At 48.7% G+C, this 22,308-nt stretch overlaps 1 protein-coding gene across 3 annotated transcripts in view; it reads right to left on the bottom strand.

Annotated features, from left to right (window-relative positions):
* Positions 1 to 22,308, bottom strand: part of Crtac1 (cartilage acidic protein 1) — a 141,252-nt gene that overhangs the window by 37,041 nt on the left and 81,903 nt on the right. For all 3 annotated transcript variants that reach the window (XM_004838628.4, XM_004838629.4, XM_087185095.1), the window contains exons 3-4: positions 14,988 to 15,184; positions 3,566 to 3,702 (exon numbers count right to left, since the gene is read on the bottom strand). In XM_004838628.4, coding sequence (XP_004838685.1) covers positions 3,566 to 3,702; positions 14,988 to 15,184 — 334 coding nt within the window. The remainder of the gene's footprint in view (positions 1 to 3,565; positions 3,703 to 14,987; positions 15,185 to 22,308) is intronic.

A 22,308-nucleotide genomic window follows, 5' to 3' on the forward strand; every position in this document is an offset into this window, starting at 1 on the left:
AGATGTTCTAACCTGGAGGCGGGCACTCACTGTGAGAATTTCAGAAAAGGTTTTCCAAGAGGAGTCTCAGCCAGATGAAGTGGAAGGGAAAGAACCCTTTGGGCAGAGATGAGAAGCAGATGCACATAGGGAAAGCACAAGCTGGAATGTTCAATGCAGGGCAGGAAGTGTGAAGGGACGAAGCTGGAGAAGGTGGTAAAACTCTTCCTCAAAGACTTAGCTGCTCCTTCTGTCTTGGTTATCTGGGTCTCTATCCTGTTACTCAGAAATCTATGCTTTACAAGTCTTCTTAAAGTAACAAGACCTGCAGCAGACTTGGTGACATCAGGGAGCAGGTTAGAAATAGAGTCCCAGGCCTCACCCCAGACCTCCTCAATCAGAATCTGCATTTAATCTATGAGACTCCTAGGAAAAACTAAAGTTTGAGATGCATTGCATTGCAGTGTGACTTACCGATGAAGAGGTAATTTTGAAAAGTTGTTACCCATTGCAGGAGCTTCACACACGTGTAGAATGATTGGATGAAGAATGAGTGAAGGAGCCCAGTGGGAAAGTGCACTAATGTGAACCATTCCTAACCCCACCAGCTGTTAGCAAGCTCCTCAACAAATGGGCAATTAAGCCCAAATGGGCTGAAATGCACTCTGCTAGAAATTAGGAGATTTATAAAATTCAGTTATACCTAGTTCCTTACTTCATTTACTGGAGTGATAAAATGGATAAACATAGATGTGTTGTAGTTGTAGAATATTGCAGAAATTCACATGTGAACTTAACCGCAAAAATTCTAAAAGGGTGAGGTGACTCTGGAGGAGGGAGGATGCTTCTCCAGAAACACTGGGGAATGATTCTCATGCTTTCACCTGTATCAGAATCACTTGGAAGTCTTGTGAAAACTCAGATGCTGGCCCCACCCCTAGAGTTTTGGATTCAGTAGGCTGAGTGGGGGAGACCTCAAGAATGTGCATTTCTAACAAGTCCTCATGAAGTTGATGCTACTGGCCTAGGAACCCCACTTTGAGAGCCCCTGGCCTAGGTCAATTAGCCTGGGTTCAAGTCCAGCTTCAGCCCCTAACTGACTCCGTGTCCTTGGGCACATCCCTCACCGTCTGCAGGCTGTGTCTCTGCACATGTTAAACGGGGATCAGATTCTCCCTGCTTCCTGGCAGGGTTGTTGAGAAGATGAAATGAGACAACGGATGTGAAAGGTCTTTGAAAAGATAAAAATGCTATATAAACATGAGGCATAATCATTATCGACCAGGGAACACTTCTTGTAAGAGATCGGCTTTGAGTCAGATCCAGAAAGGTGAATGATGAGGGAGCTGAAGATGAGGACCAAAACATCTTCCAGGTTCGGGGCAGAGAATGAACAAGGGGCAGCAGGAAGAGGGGAGCAGCGCTCTCAGTAGGGGCTGATGCATTTGCCAAGTGCTCCTCTCAAAGTCGAGCAGGCATCACAATCACCTCCAGGGTGAGTTGAACCCCAGGTCGATGGGCCCCACCCCCAAAGCTTTGGATTCAGTGGGTTTGGAAGGCACCATGGGGCAAGGCCTGTGAATTTTCATTTCTAACAATGCTGATGCTGCTAGTCTTGGGACCACACTTTGAGAACCACTGACAAGGAAGAGAGACTGAAAGCCTGAGGCAGGGGCTGTGGGGCTAAGGGAGGGAGAGTAGAATGAATGGTGTAATAGAATCTGTGGTTAGAAACCTATGTCATATCATGTCATCCAGGGTAGCAGAGGGGTAGACACTTGTCTGCTTCACTTTAGGGAAGCAGGACTTAATTCCTGACTTTGCCTGCCACTTACTGTGTGACCAAGGTCAAGTTGGTTAATCGCTTAAAGACTTAGTTTTCATATCTGTAAAGTGGGACGATAGCCTCTACTTCATAGGGTGACTATAAGGATCATAAAATGAGGCCTGTAACACTTGATGCACAGCTTGGCATGTGATTAGTTGGACAAACACAAAGTGTTTTCATTTTATACTTCAATCCTGCCACTAGCCTCCCCTCTGGCTTTGGCCTTTCTCCACATTTCCCTCAGAGTTCCTGATGCCCCAGAGACTGCCAAGGTGGTGGCTGGACTGGGAAGGCAATTCCTCCTCTGGTGGCAGACTGTCTGTGTAGGCCTCTCTCTGGTTCCTGGCTGATTGGGAGGCTGGACTCAGGCTGAACAGGAAGCAGGCAGCTTCTGAATGCCACCTTGGTGCTGGCTGCCTTTTAAAAAAATTTCATATGGTATCTTTGTCCTGTGGTTAAATATGTGGGTATACAAATGACTTGTTAGGACAAAGAGTGCATCTCTTTATGATTAAGGTTCATGCCTCCCCCTATAGTTCTCAGGGAACGTTCCCACTTGAGCCAGTATGGAAGCTTAGTCCTGACCCATGCAGTGGGCAGCCAGGAGGAGAGGGGAAGAAGCTCCTAGCTGTGACCATGCCTGATGCCTCTAGCCCCCCACTCTCCAGGCTCTTTCCAGAGCTGCCTCACATCCCCTTCCATGAGGCAGAAGTCCAGGTGGCACAGATTCAGGTCAGGGCTAAATGTGGCTTCACAGACCAGCTTGGCTTCTCCTCCCAGCACCAGCTTGTTAAGAAATAAATATTTATACCTGGCACCTGCTTTCTCCCAAGGCCTGGAGGCCCCTGCTGTGAAGATTCACACTGAATCCCCAATCCCTTTGGTGCCATCTCAATCCAAAGTGAGCCCCACCCGCCCCATCCCAGAATGGATGCCAGAGATGCTCCCACAGGAGCAGGGTAGCAGCTGGGCCCCTGAAGCAGTGATGACTGTAAAGCCACAGAGGTAGGTGGAGGGGGGCAGGTGACAGGAAGGATAAATCACCTCTACAGTGAACCTTTGGCTCTAGCTGGACCTGCTGGGGCCCAAGGCCTGGGAGACCCCCTACCCCTAACACAGGGCAGATGGCTGTAGCTGCTCTGGCCCCTCCAGATTAGTTATACTTTCCATCCATCCACTCTGGGCTTGCACCTCTGGGTGGGGGCACTAGCAGTACACAGGGCTGTTGATGGAGTCATTGATGAACTAATGTTCTTATATGTTCAGAAAACTACTGTTGTTCCCATGAGTCCTCTGTTGTGCCTTCATTTGTTCCATAAACATTTACAGAGGGCCCATGGCTCAGTGCCTGGCACATAGGAGGTACTTACTAAATGTTAACATGAATGAATGAGCTCAAGATTTAGAGCTAGAAGATTCTGCTTCATGTCCTAGCCATACCAACAATCTATTCTGGGTCCCAGGCAAGCCATGAGATGTAACTCCAAGATGTGCCTCAGTCCCCTCCAGTGTCCAATGGACACAATGATGACATCCCTGGCCACTTCCTCACAGTCACTGGTAGGGCCATGGCAGAAAGGATGTGAAAGGATTATAACTCATCCTGCCAGTCTTAGTTGTTTGTATTTAGTACCTTCTATGTGCAAGACACTATGGTGGCTTGTTACCATTCTGTCAGGGGACATCAACCTGGCAGCACCTCTCCTGGCTCTTATATCACTTTGTGCCCTCTGCTTCTTTCCAGGCCCCTGTACTCACCGTTCTGTCCACACAGGCCACAGAGCGTCCAGCAAAGAGGCTGGCTACACCACGGGCCACATTGACCTCGTCACTCAGGATGTCTTCCCATCGGTTATTACGGAACTTGAACAACTTGTCTGTGTATGTGGCCACCCCTGGAGAGAGAAAGGAAAGGAGGGCTGGTGGACAGTGGACCAGGGTTTATGTTCTAACTTCTGGGTATGTCCCTAGCACCTGGCACAAGGTGGTTGGGACAAAAGTGGATGGGCCATCAGCAGCAAGGAAGACCTCAAGCAGCTGACATTCCTCTCTGGGGTACTCAGATGTTTCCAGTTGCAAACGTGATTCTTTGGGTGGTCCAGGGAAGAGGCAGTGGGCGTAGGCTGAGAGAGACAGCATGGAACAGTGGTTATAAACTTGGCGTTTAGAGTAAATGAGCCCAAGTACTATTCTCAGTTCTACCCAGATTCTCCTCCTAGGTCCTAGACTTTGGGCAAGTTGCTTAGCATTTCTGAGCCTCAGTTTTCTTGTAATGGGGATGACAATGATAACTATGTTCAAGTTTACTGCAAGGAATAAATGAGATGGCACACACTGAAGGTTCAGCACAGTGCTCCCCCCAACCCCCCCGCCACGGTCGCTATTATTAGGCAGAAATGATTTTCCCCATTTTGTAGACGAACTACTCTCCCAGGTCCTTCCTTTAGAGACACAAGTTTGGCAGGCCAGGGGTTTGGTAAGAGTCAGTGATTCTGAGAGTGAGTGTGTATGTGAGAGCAAGCGTGTGATTGTGTGAGCACGGGAGTGAGCGTGTGTGTGGCTGAGGGTGCAAGAATGGCAGTGCATGAGGGCGAGTGTGTGAGGGTGGGTTAGCCGTGTGGGAGAGTGTCAGAATGTGTGTAGGAATGAGTGTAAGGGAGGTGAGTACAAGTGTGCGTGTGCAAGTACGAGCTGTGTACAAATAGCCCCCAGGTGGCTCAGTCCAGGGAAGGACGAAAGGTTTGGTTTCGGAGGGGCCTCATCTGAGACCTCCTGTGAACAGGGGACCCATGGGGCCCCAGGATCATAGGCGCAGTCAGGGATGCAGGCTAGACACAGGAAGCTGGTGCCTGGAGCAGAGCCATCGTGTCTCTGCCTGACACTTGGGGAGCTGAGGCCCTGAGCTGCCATGAAGGGAAGGCCACTCATGAGGCAGACCTGGGAGCTCTGTGGGCTGTTGTAGTGGGGTGGATACAGGTCTGCACAGAGCTGTGGCCTGAGAAGGATGCTCTGGGGGAAACTGAGGTGCTGGTAAATTCTTTATCTGCTTCCAGCCTTAGTCTCCTCATCTGAGAATTGTGGATAATAGCAGTCATTAAGGGAACACTTGTGACCCTGGTCACAGGTCTGGCCGGGTGAGAGAGCACAGTGACAGCTTTGCAACACTGCAGGTCCACAACCCCTCACTGAAATCCCTTGGGGCCCACTGTGTTTAGAAATTTAGATTTTTCCTTCATGTTTCAGAAAGGTGGCACAGTACACACACTATTGATTATATAACACCCCAGCAGGACTGGGGGTGGCACCCCATAATTAAACACATTAATATTTCTGCAGTGGAGCATGAATATTCACATTAAATAGGATAAATAAAGCTTATAAATAGCTCATATCAGCTCAGGACAAGTTTTGCTATCCACTGAATTTCCCACAAACTTAAAAAGAAGCACTTGAGGCTTCCCAAGTCCTGAATTTTAGGATTGTGTAGAAGGGATTTGGACTTGGGCTGCCATTATCATGGTGGTTCTGGGGTAGTAGCTGGCTTGTTATCACTTCCAGATGCTTGGGGGCCACAGCTCCTGCAGGCTCCTGGTTCTCCAGCCTTCACCAACAGCAAGCAACCTTTGGCCAACTCTGTCAATTCAGGGCCCCTTAGCCAGCATGGTCCCTTCCTAAATGCCTTGGTTACACTCCAGCAGAGCTGGGCCAGGTGAGAGATTGGCTGCCCACAGCTGGAACCTGCTGTGCTCTCATGAGCACCTCTGGATTCAGTGGGAGAAATTTCTGAAGACATCAAGCTTCTATTTCAGCTAGAGGAGATGACAAAACAGGTCAGGGGGACTCTATACCCCTCTGTTGACCTCATTATCCCCAATTCGTCCTGTCCATCAAGGGCAGTGTTTCTGAAAGGGTGACTTGTGGGACTGTGGTTTCTGTGAGCTGCCCAGAGAAAGGATTCCATGTTCATCTGAGTTTGGGAAAGACTTTGTGCCCAACTCTTGGAGATTCTCCATAGACATCAGTCTATTAAAACTTAGTAAAGTTCTAAAATAAATTACCTGCTTAATGTTATCGAGCCCAGACTTTCCCAAACACACGTGGTAAGGGTACCCCATTTTAAGGATCACCTATTAATAACCTGCAGAGCCAGCACTGTTCTTAGAAAGTTGCTGCTTTAGGGAGCTCTTGTTTGAGCAGGCTCTGGGGTTTGTGGTCAGACGAGTCTGGGTGCCATGTGCTGTTGGCCTCACCCCCTGCCAGCCTCTTGGCTTCTGAGCTCACCAGGGATGCCCGGAAGAATAAACTAATTAAGGTAAAATGTGCAACAGTGGTGCAGAGCCTTGTAGATCATAAATGGGAACGGTAAAATCAATGGCAGCCCTTCTGCAGGCAGAGGCCCGGAGGGCTGGGCAACAGGAGGGATGGGAGCCCGTGATTTAGGAAGAGCAAACTTGCTGGCAGCTGCAACCTGGGTAATTAGGTGTGTCAGGAAGACAGATAAAGAGCGAGCTGTGTGGGTCGATGGGACAGGCCATAAACACCCAGCACTGGCCCCTGGCCTGTGTCAGTGTAGAAGGCTGCCTCTTGGCTCCATGGAGCTGCACTCTGCCCCGAGGTCCTTCACTGAGACTGGGACAGCTGCTCAGGAAGAGGAGAGGCTGTTAGGCACAGTAGAAAGGGACTCCCTTGAGTCCCTGGGGGAGACTCTGAGAGGGCACAGGCCCAAGAGAAACAGGAGGGTGTTCAGGGCAGGGAAGGGGCTTGGAAGTCCATGCTGCCAGGTGCCATGCAGTAAGCCAGGTGCTGTGCAAAGCCACAGAGAAGTAGTGCTTCTGCCCTCGCTCAGGATGCTTATGGTCTATCAGGAACACAGGGGTGGGGAAAGAAGATACCTTGGAATGGTAGTAAAACTAATAATCCTTAACACTTCTGCAGCAGCCCCCCTTTTCCATATTGGAGGTTGAACTTGGGGCCTTCACACTGAGGTACAAACCCAGCCCTGTTCAAAATTTGAAATTTTGAGATAGGGTCCTGCTAAGTTGCTGAGTTGCTCAGGCTGGGCTGTAACTTGTGATCGTCTTGCCTCAGCTTCCCCGAATGCTGAGATTATAGGCGTACTCTCACTCAGCAGGCAGCACTTCCTATTTGTCCAGCACTTCACATGTATTCACTCTCCACCCCACAAAGTGGACATTTTTATACCCATTTTACAGGTGAAGTACCCAAGATATGAGACAAAGGAACTTGCCTAAAATTCCACAGAGACCAGTGGGGCAAGACAGGACAAAACACTAGGACAGTGAAGGTGAACCTTTTAGAACTTCCAGTGATACGAACAGCCTGCTGTGGCAAGTGGGCCATAGGTTCACCACCACTGCACCGGGAGACATGAAATCAGGATGAAAGCGGTCACTGTAAACAGGGAGGGCTTTCTGAAAGAGGAAGCACCTGAACTGGGACTTGAAGGGTCAGAGTGCACCACTTAGTATGGCCAGGCTCTCGACATGAAATACTTTTTCTTTTCATTTCTTTTGTTTTGTTTTGTTTTCTTTCTTTCTTTTCTTTTCCCTCCCTTCCTCTTTCTTTTTTCAACAACCATCCCATCTAAACCCCAGAATCCCATTTTACAGATGTAGAAATTGAGAAGTACAGAGGTTAAGTCAATTGTTCAAGATCGCAGAGCACGTAAATGGAGACAGATTCAAAGCCAGATCTTTGTGACTCCAAAGCCTAAACTGAGCACTGTACCCTATAGGTTAGGAAGGTAGGACGGTGAGAAGCACGCACAGAGGGGATCCTGAGTTTGCCCACAGGATGTGTAGAGTTGAAGAAAGAGAAATAGGGCAGAACAGGGAGACCCAGTAATCCCAGGACTGAGGTCGAAGAGGTCATCGTGGCTTCTGGTCCCAGGAACGTCACGGGGACAGTGTTTGCAGAAGGGGAAGTTGGCAGCGGGGCGAGCAGTGAATGTGTCGGCACAGGAGGAAATGTACTGGGTGGCCACTTTTGCAGGAGCAAGTTCTGCATAGTGCAGGAGGCTGGAGAAAAAAGGCAGGAGGGACTGCTGGGTATGGCAATGGAGCATTACAGGGACAGTGACTCAAGCAGGGGTGTTAGGCTGGCTGTGTGTGTGTGTGTGTGAGTGTATGGATGTGGCAGTGGGGGGACATAGCTTGGCTTCAGACAGTTTACATTTGAGGTGGTCACAAAGTGGTCAAGAACGAAAGTCTAGAAGGACACTGGTCATGAAGGATGGCGGTCTGCAGAGCAGAGGCTAAGGCAGGGGAAAGCGAAAAGACCAAGTTGTATACTTTGTCCCTGGAGCAGCTTCATTTAGGGCACAGGAGGGAGAAAAAGGGACACAGAAAGAGAGTCCTCAGACAAGGGAAAGGGTCTTCTTCAAGGAGCTTAAGTAATGGTGTCAAGTCAGGCAAATGATGCTTGATTTACAACCCCAACATCCCTCCACACCCAGAGGGTGCTCTGGAGTCACTGGGAGGGAGCCTTAGGGCCATAAAAGACTCTTAATAGCCAATGGCTGTTTTGCTTCCTCCCCCAAGGGCTGTCCCTACCCTGGGAGGTGACTTGCGTTGTGGACTGAGATTGGGAGCAGAGAAGAGTGAGCAGGGGTGTGTGTGTGTGTGTGTGTGTGTGTGTGTGTGTGTGTGTGTGGGCAGAGGCTCAAGTTCCCAACCTTATTCTGTGGCACAGAGATTACTGCCAGACAGCATGGGGGCAGGCAGCCAGCAGCATCCCTTCCTAGGTGGATCTTGGACAAGTCATGCCCTTGCCTTTTTCTTATGTGTAAAGTGGGATAATGAGAATGGCTACCTGTTTGTCAGGTTGTTATGAGCATTAAATTAGTGTATGTGATGTGCTTAGAACAATGCCTGGCATACAATAGGCAACAATAACACCACCCTCTTCTGCCTTCTCCTCCAGCAGATCACAGGGCTTGACCAGACAGGTCCTCAATGAGCCACATCCCAGGAGGCAACTGCGACATTAAGTTTAAAATGCTTTACAAAACCCACTCAATGGAAAACCAGCAGAGCAGTGGTGGCCTCAGGGGGAGAAAGAACTAGTTCAGGCAAAGGACATTTTAAAAAAGAATGAACCCAGGCTCCTCTGGTATCTGATATAATTCCTGACCCCAGCCCTCCTTCCTCCATCCCAGAGTAAAGAGGAAGATCTTGTTAGCACCTCTCCTGCATTATCTGGGAAGACAGTCTTCATTCCAGAGATAAAGCAGGGTTCAGAGGGTCACTATATTTGCCTGAGTTCATCCAGCTGCTGTTAGTGGCAATGCTGAGCTTCATACAGTGGTCCAATGCTGTGAAGCCCCCTAAGTCATGTTATAGAGCCTGGGTGGTAGGCAGTTCCAGGGCTCCAAGGAATCTCATTCTTTGCTAGGACCGAGAGAATGGCCTCTGGGGTCCAGACTCTTTTATTTTTCAGTACTAGAGATCAAACTCAGGACCTTGTGCTTGTGAGGCAGGCATGGCGCCACTGAGCTAAATCCCCAGCCCAGGTCCAGACTCTTTATTGTGCGGTTTGGCAACTTGTTTTGTCCTTGCTGCTCATCAGTTAGCCACATATGATAAGGCACAATGTGAGAGGAGGCAGGGTCAACTCCCCAACTAGGGCCATGTGGGGAGAACTAAAAACCAGGACTTGGCATCCATGTGAAACTGGGTTGGGGGATCAGGAGACCTGAGAATCCATGTTAGGGACAAGAGAATCTTAGGAAACGAGGGGGGAGACTCAGGGCAATGCATCTCAGACTACTGAGCACTGGAATCTCCTGGAGAATCAAATACAGATTCTGGCCCAGTGGGTCTGGGGTGGGTCCCAAGGGGCTGCATTTTCATGAGCTTTCAACACCATGCATCACACTTTGAGAGCAGCAAGGTGCAGAGCCTCTGGGTGTTGTTGGAGCTGGCCCTGGGAGGAGAACTGCTGGCCAAGGACACTTCTCTCAAGAATAGATGGTGCATCTGGTGTGTGGGCAGGAGAGGCCAGAAGTGCAACCTGTCTGATCCCCTTTCTTCTCTCTCCAGCATGGTAACTGATGCCTCTTCTCATCTCTAAGAGGTTACAAATGCCCTTGCAGAAGGCCTCTCTAGGTATGACATAGCCCAGAAGCCATAAAAAATGAGTCATAAATCCAAATCCCTAAAAATGAAAGTTTTCCATATTAAAAAACTCACATGAACAAAGTCAAAAGGAAAATGACAAACAAGGGAAAACCATCTGCAACTTGTATTTCAGACAGAGGGCTAATTTCCCTAATTTATAAAGAGGTGTTCCAGATCAAGGAAAAGACCAATAATCAATAGAAAAAAATGGGGAAAGGCTATGAGCAGACAGAAGATTCAAATATATAAAAATATTCTCAGCCTTACTCATTTAAGAAAAATGAAAATTAAAACTACATCTGGAAATCAATGTTTTCCTATCAGATTGGCAAATACTAAAAAAAAAAATGACGAAACATTGTGCTGCTGAGCGTTGGAAAGTGCTCGCTCGGGTACATGGCTGATGGGGTGTAACGAGCGCTGTCCCTGGGGAGGGCAACTTAGTACAGCTATCAAAACCACAAGTGTAAACTTCCTCGACACAGCCACTCTGTTTCTATGAACTTACAAATACTTTGAAATCCTGGGAAATGGCATATGGACCAGCTTATTCATTTGGTGGCATTCTTTGTAAAGATAAGAGGATCGCAAACAATCTAAATGTTCACCCATAGGAGGATGGACTAATGACAAGTCTGTACAATGGAGTACTACTGTATAGCTATGCCAAGATTGAGACAGCTTTCTGTATAGTGCCATGAAATAATGCAAAAAATGTATTGAAAACGCGAAGAGCAGAAGTGTGAGCAGGGCATGCTTCTGTTTGTGTAGAAACGAGGACGTATGCCCATCTTTAAAACAGCACCTTCCTTGCATAAACCAGATGTCCAATGCCCACTTCTAAAAAACTGAATGAGTAAACATATGGTGAGTGGTGGGGTTCACAGTTCACACCAACCCACCCATGACTGTGCTCCCATCACTCCAGGCCAGGTATGTGTTCAGGCTCATTGCCACATAGAGAAGCACTGGTGGGAGTAGGGTAGAACTCCAGGGGGATGACTCTGTCTAGGAGCTATAGGAGGTCCTGGGTCCCTGGCTGTGAAGGGCGGTGCTGGAGCCTGTCTCTCATCTCCTTATGCCCTGCACACCTCCTACCTGGGTGGCCTAGAGTGTCATTGCCTGCAACACCTGGCTTGTAGTTTCCAGGCCAGTTAAGCCATAAGCAGGTTTCGTGGTCTTGGCCTTCTTGGGATACTGATCAATCTTTCTCCTCTGCCTTTCCATTGCCTTCTTATTCTTAACCCTTGGCTCATGCCCACTTGGTACCATCACCTGGGCAATGTTTTCTTTACACTTTACCTTTTCTCTTTTTGCTCCCAGGATCCCTTTGCCATGGGCCGGGAAGAAGCCCCGTGGCCCTCTTCCCAGAAAACTTCTAGAGGTCCTGGCTTTTTTCATAGCCACAGAGTTATAACAGCTAATGTTTGAGAGTACTTATTAAGCCCTGCACACCGTAATAAATGCTTTCCATTCATTATCCTAGCTGTTCATTCAAACATACACATTTAATGCTTACTACGTGATAGGTACTTCTTTGGGTCTTAGAGTACAACAGTGGACAAGGCAGTTTCTATTCCCTAGAGTTAAGAGTCTGGTAGGGAAGATGGACAACAAGTAAGTATACACCACACTTTCTGGTAGGGGCAAGTGCCACAAAGGAAGATAAAGGGAGACAAGCACCTAGGGACTTTGACAGTATGACTTTAGGTAAGGTGGTCTTATTTAAAGAGTACCCCCCCCCCCAAATCAATGGGAAAGGCATTGCAGGAAAGGAAAACAGCAAATATGAATTTCTCTTGTGGAAATTCAGAGTAAGAAAAAAATGGAGAAAGGTCAGACAGGCAACCTAGGCAGGTGTGTTGTATGCCATGTACGCCATGGTAAAGACTACATATAACCTACAGAGCCATTGAAAGGAGCTGAGTTTATGAAACTGATATTTTTTCCTATCCTACAGAAGACAGATTCACCAGTAAGTAAGGGGCAGACGTGAAGTTGGTATGAACTGACCCCCACGGGACACTGCAGGGCCTCAGCTTTCTTTCAGGGACCCCAGAACTAACATTCTAACTGTGGGCTGGGGGAAGGAAGAGGACTGCCTTTCCCTAGCTCCCTCCAAAGCTCTGATAACCATGGGCATGCTCGCAGGACTCCCACAGTGGACAGGGTGTCTGTGGCTGAGTGGCATGCCAATTGGACCCAAGGAGGTGCTGAGAAGTCACAAATGTCCTGGTTCCGTATCCTGTCCCCTGTTGATGAATCAATTAAATCACTTAACTGAAAAATTAACTCAAATCTGCAGACATCCCTCAAGCTTTTAGAAGGACACCAGGAAGTGCATGCCTGGGCTGAGGCTCCCGGGCATCATGGTCCTTGCCCCAGGTCTGGGGCCTAGCACCAGCTCCTCCAGATGGGCATTTGTGCATCCTTCTAGGGCTCAGTGTAATTTGCCTCCCCTTGACATCCCTCTACTGGCAAATCTTCTTTCAGCCCAATGGCTCAGTCCCACCTGTTCTTCCTGGGACTTATCTGTCCAATTTTATTGGAGTTCTGAGGACAGTCAAGGTCTGGCTGGGTCACTGAGGGTCACAATATATGACCAATACAGGGACTTTTCCCTTAAGGAGCTTAGAGTCCAGAAGGCTGGGAGAGGGAAGTCAGATACTAGAGAAATTTAAGGCCATGTTGGGGTAGAACGTAAACTTCAGGAGGACAGGATTTCTGTAATTTACATACAAAGATATGCTCAGTGCTTAGAACAGTGCCTGACACACAGTAGGTGCTCAATAAATATTTGTTCAGTGAATGAATACATTAATGGGAGACTGGAACGTTAATCATTGTTGAGGTGAGCATGGGACTAATATGATTCTGAGATGCTGGCCTTTCTCTTAAGATGCAAGAATTTCAGGGAGAGCTTCATAAGTGGACAATGGACCCTACATGCAGCCCTCTGATGCCTGCAGTCTAGTTGAGATTGTTAGGAACCTCTCAGGAAACTCTGCTGTGCAGCCTGGGCTGGGAACCACAGTCCTGCAGCACTCTAAGTGCACAGGAGGAGCTGCTGCTTCTGAGACACCTGGGGTCTCATACAAGTGCTCTGTGCTTGGTGAGAGTGTGTGTGTGTGTGGGGGCGGGTCTGTCCCTTTCTTTGGCATCCTGGTGCTAAACCCAAAGGGAACAACCCTTCCACAGTTGTCTCGTGTCCACTTTCTGGACTTCTAGAGTCTTCAAGGGGATTCATCCCTTCTACAAGTGTCCCTTGATGCAGTTCCCTTCCTGACCTTGCTCCACATTAAAGAGTTGATCAGCCCATCAATTAATTGTGTCCTAATCCAATCTTGGCTTGGTTGGAAAGAAGGCAGTAAATCCAGCTGGGTAATCATGCCCTGATATTTGTGTAGGGATAATTACCATCTCTCAGGCCTCACTTGGTGGCAAGATGAGATGAAAACCCATAAAACACCACTCGGGGCTGTGGCTCATTGTTTCTTGGCTGCACAGGGTTGGCTGCCAGCCAGCCAACACCACCCACTGCTGCCCCTGGCACAGGTCCCAACCTCTTCCCCTCCGTTCATGCAACTGGCAGAGCTCAACACCAGGGGAAGTCCAGGGGCTGAACCCTGGGTTGGGCCTGACAGTGGGTAGAGGCAGCATTATGGCCCAGTGTGTATATATTGGGGATTGTCAGGGGCAGGGAAGGAGTCCCCATGAACTTGATAGCCTCCAGGAGATTGGAGGGTCCAGGACAGTGTTTGCATAGGTCAGAACCACGAGGTCTCATCCAGAGCCAACCCAAGAGGCTGCTGCCCTCTGGCATGGTCCAACCTGCATCTCCTAGTGAATGCTATGACCCAGAACTTTCCCACAGTTGGTACAGCCCCACAAGAGTGGACTTGATTCTAGTAGGCCCTGGCCAAGTCTGAGAAAGAAGAAAGTCCCCAACTCATGAAACACCAAGTGCCCCCCACCAGCCATGTACTCTGCTTGCCTGGAGGACACAGGATTGAGACAATCATAGAGTATCTTGATTCAAAGGATGGCATTTGAAATCTGGAACTTACAAGCTGCAATGTCTTGGGCAATTTGAGTGATGTCTTGGTGCCTCATTTCCTCAACTCCAAAGTGGGACTACCAGTGCTTTCCTAATTGAGCTGTTGTGAGACTTACATGAGATTAAGTGCTGAGATCAAGGACTGACACATAGAAGGTACTCCTTAAGTATTAGCCGTTACTATTGTCACTGTTACTTAGCTTTCTAGGCATCAGTTTCCCTCACCCATTCCTCAGCATTAGAACCTTGCTACTCAGGGTATGGTTCCTGGACCAGCGGCATCTCTTTAGGCCCACATGGTGTCAGAAATGCAGGCTCTTGGGTTCCCAGACCTGTGGAGCCAGAGTCTGCTTCTGTACACACCCCAGGCAACTTAGATACACACTGCGGCTTGAGAAGCTCTGGAGAAAGCTTCATGGAGTCCAGGTCTGCCTTCCTGTTTGTCTTTATCACCTCCCTGTCACATGGGGCCTCTGCCTGGCATGCAGTAGGTGATTGGCAAGAATGTGTGGAATGAATGTGAGCTGAGCAACAAGCTGTAGGGGTTTAAGGATTTCCAAGCATCTGAGAAAGGCTTCCTGGAGCAGTGTGGAGGGTGATTCCAGGGACATCTGTTGTCTACACCAGTGACTTAGGGAAGCAGGGACAAAGGGCATGAACTTGCCCATGGCAAGAGCAGCAGAATGGGCCAGAGAGGTAGGAGGGTGGAGGTGTTGCTCAGTTTGGGAGGTGTTGAAGATGCCCAGCCTGAGGGAGAGAACTGGTCTCTTCTGGTCATACCCTTCCACCTTGGGCCAGGCTTCATCAAAGGAGAAGATGGGATCATCGTGGAGTTTTCTGCTCAACATAGAGATCCGGGAGGAAGTAGGGATTGTACCAGGGTCAGTAGCTTGAGGATGCACCAGGGTCCCAAGGGCCCTCCCCTCAACTGGTTTTAGAAGGAGGAAGGCAGAAGCAGGAAGAAGCCCGAGGTCTCCATCCCTACCTGAGAAGGCGTTGTTGGTGTTGAGGAAATAGATCTCCTCACGGCCATCCCCATCAATGTCGCAGGCTGTGACCCCAATGGCGTTGCCTTGCCGGTCCCGTAGTGCATAGTAGGGTGAGCTGCGCTCATCTACAGCGATGTTCACCAGCCGCTTCTGGGCCCTGTTGTACTTCAGAACCAGGTTGGGGCCATTGTACCTGGAGGAGGATGGGGAGGGGACATTGGAGAGGTGGAGCTGGGTCCAACCAGTCCACCTGACAGAACAATGGGCTGGAATGGCCTCTCACATGCTGTGGAGCAGTTCAGCTCCACAGCATTCCTGGGGAGCCTTGCCTCAGGAGTCCTTGGGTATCTGATGAGTTTCCTTAGATTAGATTTGGACCCAGGCAAGGTGAGAGTCCTTTGAACCTGCATTGGACATACTATAAAGGGGAAGGGTGACAGAGGAGAGTGGGTGGCCAGTGGCAACCCCCTTACTAAGAGCTTGGCTGAGGAAAACAAAAACCTCCCAGGCATTTATCTTGGACATTTCAATATAAAAGTCATGTTCACATTTATGTCCTTATTAATTTAATACTAACACCCATTAAGTGAGATTGGCAAGGAGGCTGTGTTATTTACCATGTTGCAGATGAGGCAAGTTATAAGCTTTATCAGGGAAACTGAAGTCCAGAAAAGGTGGGTACCTTTCCCAAGGTAACACAGAGAACATCAGGTGCAGGATCTGAACCTGATCTCCTTCTCTCTCCCCAGATTCCTGTGTGAGCCCCAGAGGGGCTGAGCTCTGGAACAGTAAGAAGACCCAGCATGTCAGAAGTCATGTGGAGCTAGCATCTTGGGTGGGAGAATGTGCAAACAGCTAAGGTTGCTAGACAGCCCTGCTGGAACTTTTTCTAAGGAACTCAAGGATGAAACTGCCTGTCACTTCTCATCTCCCATGCCAGCACTCTCAGTTGTCTCCTGTGCCCATACAGAAGCCCTAGGCATGTCTCTGCCAGGGACTTTGCACTTGTTATTTCCCCCTGTCCAAGATGCTGTTCCTCCAGACAGCCATACCACTGTCTCTCTTCACCTCCTGCTCATTTGCTCCTCAGTGAGGCTTTCCTTGACCACATTCTCCAACCTGTAACTGCCACTCCTATACTCTTCTTCCTCCCTTCATTCCCCTTGATCCCCCCTGCCCCAGCCACTCTGTTTGCCTGTTTATTTTGCCTCTTCCATCTCTATTGGTTCGGCTGAATGTCAGTGCTATAAGGACAGAATTTTCAGTCCATTTTTTTCACTGTACCTTGCACAGAGTAGGTGCTCAACAAATATTTGTGTAAAATCTCAGAGCTCTTGCTTGAGTCCTAAGGACATAGGTGTTCCATGGCAGATGGCTTCCCATCACCTTTCCACCTGGAGAAATCAAAGGTCTGACAGGGGAGCAGAGTGCCCAAGGTCAACCCCACAGGCCTCATGGCCAGGAATGTTGGGAGGCCTCTCGCCTCCTGGGAGCATCAGCCTTTGAAGAAAAGAAACCCAGCCACCCCCATCTGCACAGTTCCTGGCTGCTTGCCTATGCTTTGAGTCGAATGTGTCCATCCTGAGTGAAGTTCAAGAGCTGGCCGAGAATACCTGGGGAGGTGAAAAGAAGTCTCCCAAGTCTTTGAGAGAAATCACTTTCTTTTCTGAAACAGAGCCAATCTGACCTTCTCCTTTGTCACCAAGATGCATAAGCCAGTGAAGTTTGGGGGCTGTGGGGCAGCTGGCCGGGTGCCTTCTGGCATCCATTGTGTAGGGAGGGAGAATTGGAGCTCCCTGGGGCTGAGTCAGAGTAAGGTGATGGAAGGCTGTGCCTTAGACACCTTGATGAAGTGTGTCGGAGGGCTGCGCATCAAGGGCACAGTGCTACCTTTGCAGACATGTCTAGGCACAGGAGACAGAACACTCGGGTTCCGGCACTGTCAGCAGCTGGCTCCAGCCCTCAGGACAGGAAATGCTTTGTGAATGCCGAACTCTGGTCTTGAAAACCTTGAGCCTTCTGTTCTTCCATCACTCCTACGTCTACCTCATAAGATGACTGCTCATAGAGTTCTTGCTCTTCTTCAAAGCACTTTCATGCATTGTCTTGCTTGAGCCCCACACAATCCCAGAAACAAAATAGGTAAGGCATTTTTCTAGAAAAGGAAACTGAGGCATGGTGAGGTTCAAGGTTACATGGTCCATAAGTGGCAGCTCTGGGCCTCTATGTCTCCAGGGTCCAAATCTTGGGATCTTTCCATACTGCGTATGATTTCAACACTCTTAGTCTTTTGCATGTTTTTTCCTGGTAGCCTCCCCCAAAGTAGTGGCCATGAGAAATTCCTGAGAACTTCATGTAAATGGAGGAGATAACCTGATGTTTTGACAGTACTTTACAGTTTACAAAGCACTTTCTAATCTTTTTGCTTCTTAAAATTCTTTCTAGCTCTGCCAAAGATTAAACTGGTGGTCTTGGGCTGGTTATTTCCCTCTCTAGGCTCTAGGTTTGTCTTCTGTAACATGAGCGAGTTAGACTAAATGAGAAGGTTCCAAAATGCACAGACAAGTGTGGATGTGAGGGCATGTCTCTGGGCCTCTATTCTCAGTTTCAACCAGACCATTTCTGTGTTGATGCATTTTATTTTATGTACCACGTTCCATAGCATGTAGAGCAAGAGATTACAGAGCTGAGGTGGAAAAGCCAGTGGCTAAGGAGCTCTGTGGGTCTAAGCTCTGTTGTCTTGCAACATGGGCAGAGGAAGCAACCATCCTTCTCACAGCCTCCACTTTATAAAGTCCAGCACTGATTCCCTTCTTTGCCCCCTTGCCTGAAGCCAGGTCCAGTAAGTGGGGAGGAACCATAGCCTCCACATGTTTTGAGGGCAAGTCCTGTTGCCCTGAATCTGGGTTGGCTGGGGTACACACAGGGTCCTTGCCCCCATGATAGTGGCCCCAGGGAAAAGATAGCCCTGACTCATCTCTTCCTGGAAGAATAGGGGGTGCTAGTTCCAGGAGACCCCCTAGGGGGATCATAGGGTGAGGTTGCTGGGCTGGTCAAATTCTTTGATCTGTTACCAAGTGAGCATGTGCAGAGGTCTCTGCAGACCTCCATGGCGGCCTGGGATGAAAATGGATGCTTTAGCCACTTCTCCCCTCTCCCCTACACCACTCCTCTAGGGACAGCAGACATGAAGCCAGCCCAGCAGATCCTAGGCGGGTTCTTGACCAGACCCAGGCAAGACCAGGGGACAGTTCTTGGAGTTGCCAGTCCTTCCTCCTCACTGGCTGGCCTTAGCTGGGTCTCCTGGACCAACGCCCAAAGCCACTCACTATCTTCCCTCTGCAGAACCAGCCTCATCCCCTCCCTCTTCTCCAGGGAGCTGATGCTCCCATTTGCTTCCTCACTCTCCCCAGAACAGACTCTGCCCTTTTTGGCTACGCCAGTGTCTTTGTCCAGCTGCTGCACCCCTCCAGTAAAGAGTGTTCTCCCCACCACCCCAGCCTCCTGTGAAGCCTGTCCCAACTGGGTGTGACAGTTTCTCTTCTGGATACCCGCGGCGTCTACACCTTGCTTGTTCCTGCCAGGGCAGAGGTGTTTGTGCTCCAGCATCTCTTCCCTCATTAAACACAGCTTCTAGTGCCCAAGAAGCATGCAGGTGACTGTGTCTGTGCCGTGCCTAGAGCAATGCATGGCAGGAGATGGGACTCCACAAAAGTCAGATGCAAGAATGAGTAGGGGAGGAGGGAGTGAATAAATCATGATGATCAAGAGCAGCCTTAAGAGAACAGTCCCCGCGTGCCAGGCCCTGTGCTGAGCACTGTGCACCTTTAAGCTCCTCTGAGTCTCATGGCCATCCCAGGACGGGAGTCCTGTTAGGATCCCCATTTTGCGCACGCACAGGTGTAGAGTTGAGATTTCTTGCCCTCAGTCACTCTGGTGTCAGTCCCCACCCGGAGGAGCTGGGGAGCTGGATGAGAGCTGCACATTTTCCTTGATACATGCCGGAGATTGTCAGGCACTATAGAAATCCAGGAGGCTTTGAAGCGCAGTTAAATGGGCCAGGAAGTAGAACAAGGTCCCGTGTTCTTGAAAGGCAGCTTTGGCTTCTGATATCAAAGGATAGGCCAGGTAGGGAGTGGGGGCAACAGCAATCTAAGGTGGGGGTGGGCCCTGGCCCTGCCAGGTCCTGGGTCCAACCTTGAGCTTGTCACTCAATTTCTCTAATTTCAGTTTCCATCTCTAAAACTCTGTAGCTCGGGGGCTGCCACATACCTCATGGTTGTGAGGATTAAGTGTGACAGTGTGTGTGACAACACTTGGTAAACTGTGAAGAGTTACACAATTATAAGTTCTTATCATTATTTAAAAAAACACAACAAACCTAAGGCATGACCTCTCACTCTCTAGTGATTGTTTTGTTAGTTTCCAAACACACTTTAGTATTTCTCATCCCTAAATATCCCACCCTTAGTAGCTCATCCTTTGCAGGTGTATTTCTCTCTTTTTGAGACAGAGTCTTTCTAAGTTGTCCAGGCTGGCCTCAAACTTGTGATCCTCCTGCCTCAGCCTCCCAAGTAGCTGAGACTACAGGTGTGTGGCACTGTGCATGGTGGGTATATTTATTTATTCCCCTTTATAACCAGACTTCTCAAAAAGGTTGTCTTCACAAGCTGTCTCTGATTTCCTACCCCAATTCACCTAGCTCCAACTCCTCTCTCTCTCTCTTTTCATTACTGTCATCAGTGGCTCTTGTTTGCCACAGCTAGGGAAGCCTATATTGTTCACCATCTTTGGCCTCTCAGCTGTATCTGGCACTGCCTCCACCCTCTACTGCCTCTAAGACACTCCTTTCTGGACTTTATGATGCTACCAATCTGGTTTTCATCTCTCCAGATTCCTCTCCTTTTCCCTGTTGCAGGTTCTTCCTCCTCTCTCTACCGTCTTAATGTTGGGGGTTCCCAGGCCTGGACCCGGGCCCTGTTCTCTTCCCTCTCTCCCTTTTCACTAGCTGATAATATCCATTCCCATGACTGACAACCCCCGAATTTATATCTCCAGCCCAAGCTCAGACTCATATATTTACCGGTCTACCTGACATCTCCCCTCACCGTCCCCCAGCCGTCTCTGATGGAACATGACCAAAATGGAACTATTGATTGCTCTGCCCCTTCCTCCCCAAAATGTGCAGCCAGGTTCTAAAGCCAGAAGTCTGTCGTCATCCTGGGTGCTCCCTCTCCCTTGCCTTCATGTCTAATTTATCAGTCCATCCTGTCATTTCTACCTCTGAAAATATTTCAGATCTTTTCTCTTCCTAGACTGCCACCCTCCTCTGTTTTTGCACTTGCTCCACCAATATACTCTTCTCACACCTTAGCCAGAAGCACCTTTTCAACACATAAGTCAGATCATGCCATCTTCCAGCCTCGAACATTTTGGTGTGTCTCATGGTGTTGGACTGCAGCCTAGACCCAGCACCACTCTTAGTCTGGGTGCCTGGTGGGGTTTGGTGCCCCCTCACCAACTTCCCAGCCATAGGGCTTCTTTGGACCCTAATGTTCCAAGAGGCATGTTCCCAACCTGGGGCTCTCTTGCAGGACATCTCTCTCTGCCCAGCACACTCTCCCTCCACTTCCCTCCTGCTTAGCCTCGCAGCTGGTGCCTTTTCATTTCTTAGGTGTCATCTTAAAAAGTATATCCTTGGAGAGATCTTGTTTGGTATTCCAACCCCCTACACTTTCCTAATTGCTCACTTTTTAGTGCCTGTTTCTCCCAGGAAACCCTAAGCTTCAAGAGACAGGGACTGTGTCTGTTTGGTGCACTTCTGTCTCCTCACTATCCAGGTACAGTGAGTGCTCCATAGATACTTGTAGAGTGGACAGAAGAAAAGGAAGGTACAAGTTGGCCTCTGGGTGGTTGAATAAAAGGTGCATTGTGTCACCCTCTCCTGTTTGGTCTTTGACCCTTCAGTTTCACTAATTCTCAAAACACATGCAACAGAGTGATGACAAAGAGGATGTAGAGTTGGTGTCCTGGGTAAGGGTGAGAGAGAATAACCAAGTGTTATATATAGATAAAGAAAATCAAATTTTTTCTATTTAGAATAGTTGATCCATCAGCTGCTGAAGTGCACTAAGCCAGGGGCTCAATGATGCAGGATCTCCAAAGCACCAGCAGCTGGACTCTCACTCCCAGACAACAGACCAGAAAGCTCTCTTCTGGGGAAGTCTGAGTGGCCCTAAAGAGAAAGTCTGACATACTGACATCATCCACAGCCCCTAGAGCTCTCCCAAATTTCCCCACAGTGAGTCTGGGTATCAACAAGCCCACCATGTACTCAGAACTTGCGATCAGACCGCCTGGAATCTTAGCAGACAACCCAAATTCACATGGCAAAGACAACGAAGGCCATCAAGCAGAGAATTGCATCTGAAAAGAAACAGAGGTTATGTATGGAGAAAGAACTTTCAAATGAAAAAGTATATCATTGGTGGTTTCAGAGAGAATGAAAAAAATTCACATCCTTGAAACAAGAATCAGTCATTTGAAGAGTACTCAGGATGCACACGTATGTCCTTGCTCTCTCAGCCGAGGTGGCCTAGAAGCAATGACGTCGGTGCAGCAAGCACACCCTGAGCTCAGGTCTCGGTTTCTAATGCCATTCTCCAATAAACGCAACCAGGGGTCCCTGGAGAATGGCTGATACTAGGCCTGGGGCAGGAGATATATGAGATGAACCTGGAGTTTACTGTAGTGCAAGGAAGGAAGTACACACACACACACACACACACACACACAATAATGGGGGTATGTCAGACACAAAAGGCAACTGAAAGCCTCCGGTAACCAGAGCTAGAACTATTTGAGCAACAGAATAGTACAGAAATAGGTTGAGTACCAGTATCATAGAGAAACTTGGCACACACTGCCTCAGAGAGATGATCAAGCTCAACGTCACAGACAAGACTTGTTGCTAGTGTGTATCCTGGATTTAAAGTGATGACAATGGCTCTTTTCTTGTAGTCTTCCTCCTAAAAACCCATAACTCCATTCTAACCTTGAGAAAAGCATCACACAAACCCAGCCAACAAAATACTCACCAGTACTCCTAGTACTGTCAAGGTCAACCAAAATGGTGAAAGCCTGAGAAACACACAGCTGAGAGGAGCCTAAGGAGACAGGCATGTGGTGTCCCAGAACAGAAAACGTACATGAGATAGAACCAGATGTGATGATAGTATAGACTTTAATTTTTAAAACCGTGTTATAAAATACTTCTGTATTCAAAACAAAGGGCTCTGGGAAATTAAAATCACACTG

Source organism: Heterocephalus glaber, unplaced genomic scaffold (assembly GCF_053883595.1).
Source record: "Heterocephalus glaber isolate CG9 unplaced genomic scaffold, H.glaber_assembly_v1.0 deba00001497, whole genome shotgun sequence".
NCBI lineage: Eukaryota > Metazoa > Chordata > Mammalia > Rodentia > Bathyergidae > Heterocephalus > Heterocephalus glaber.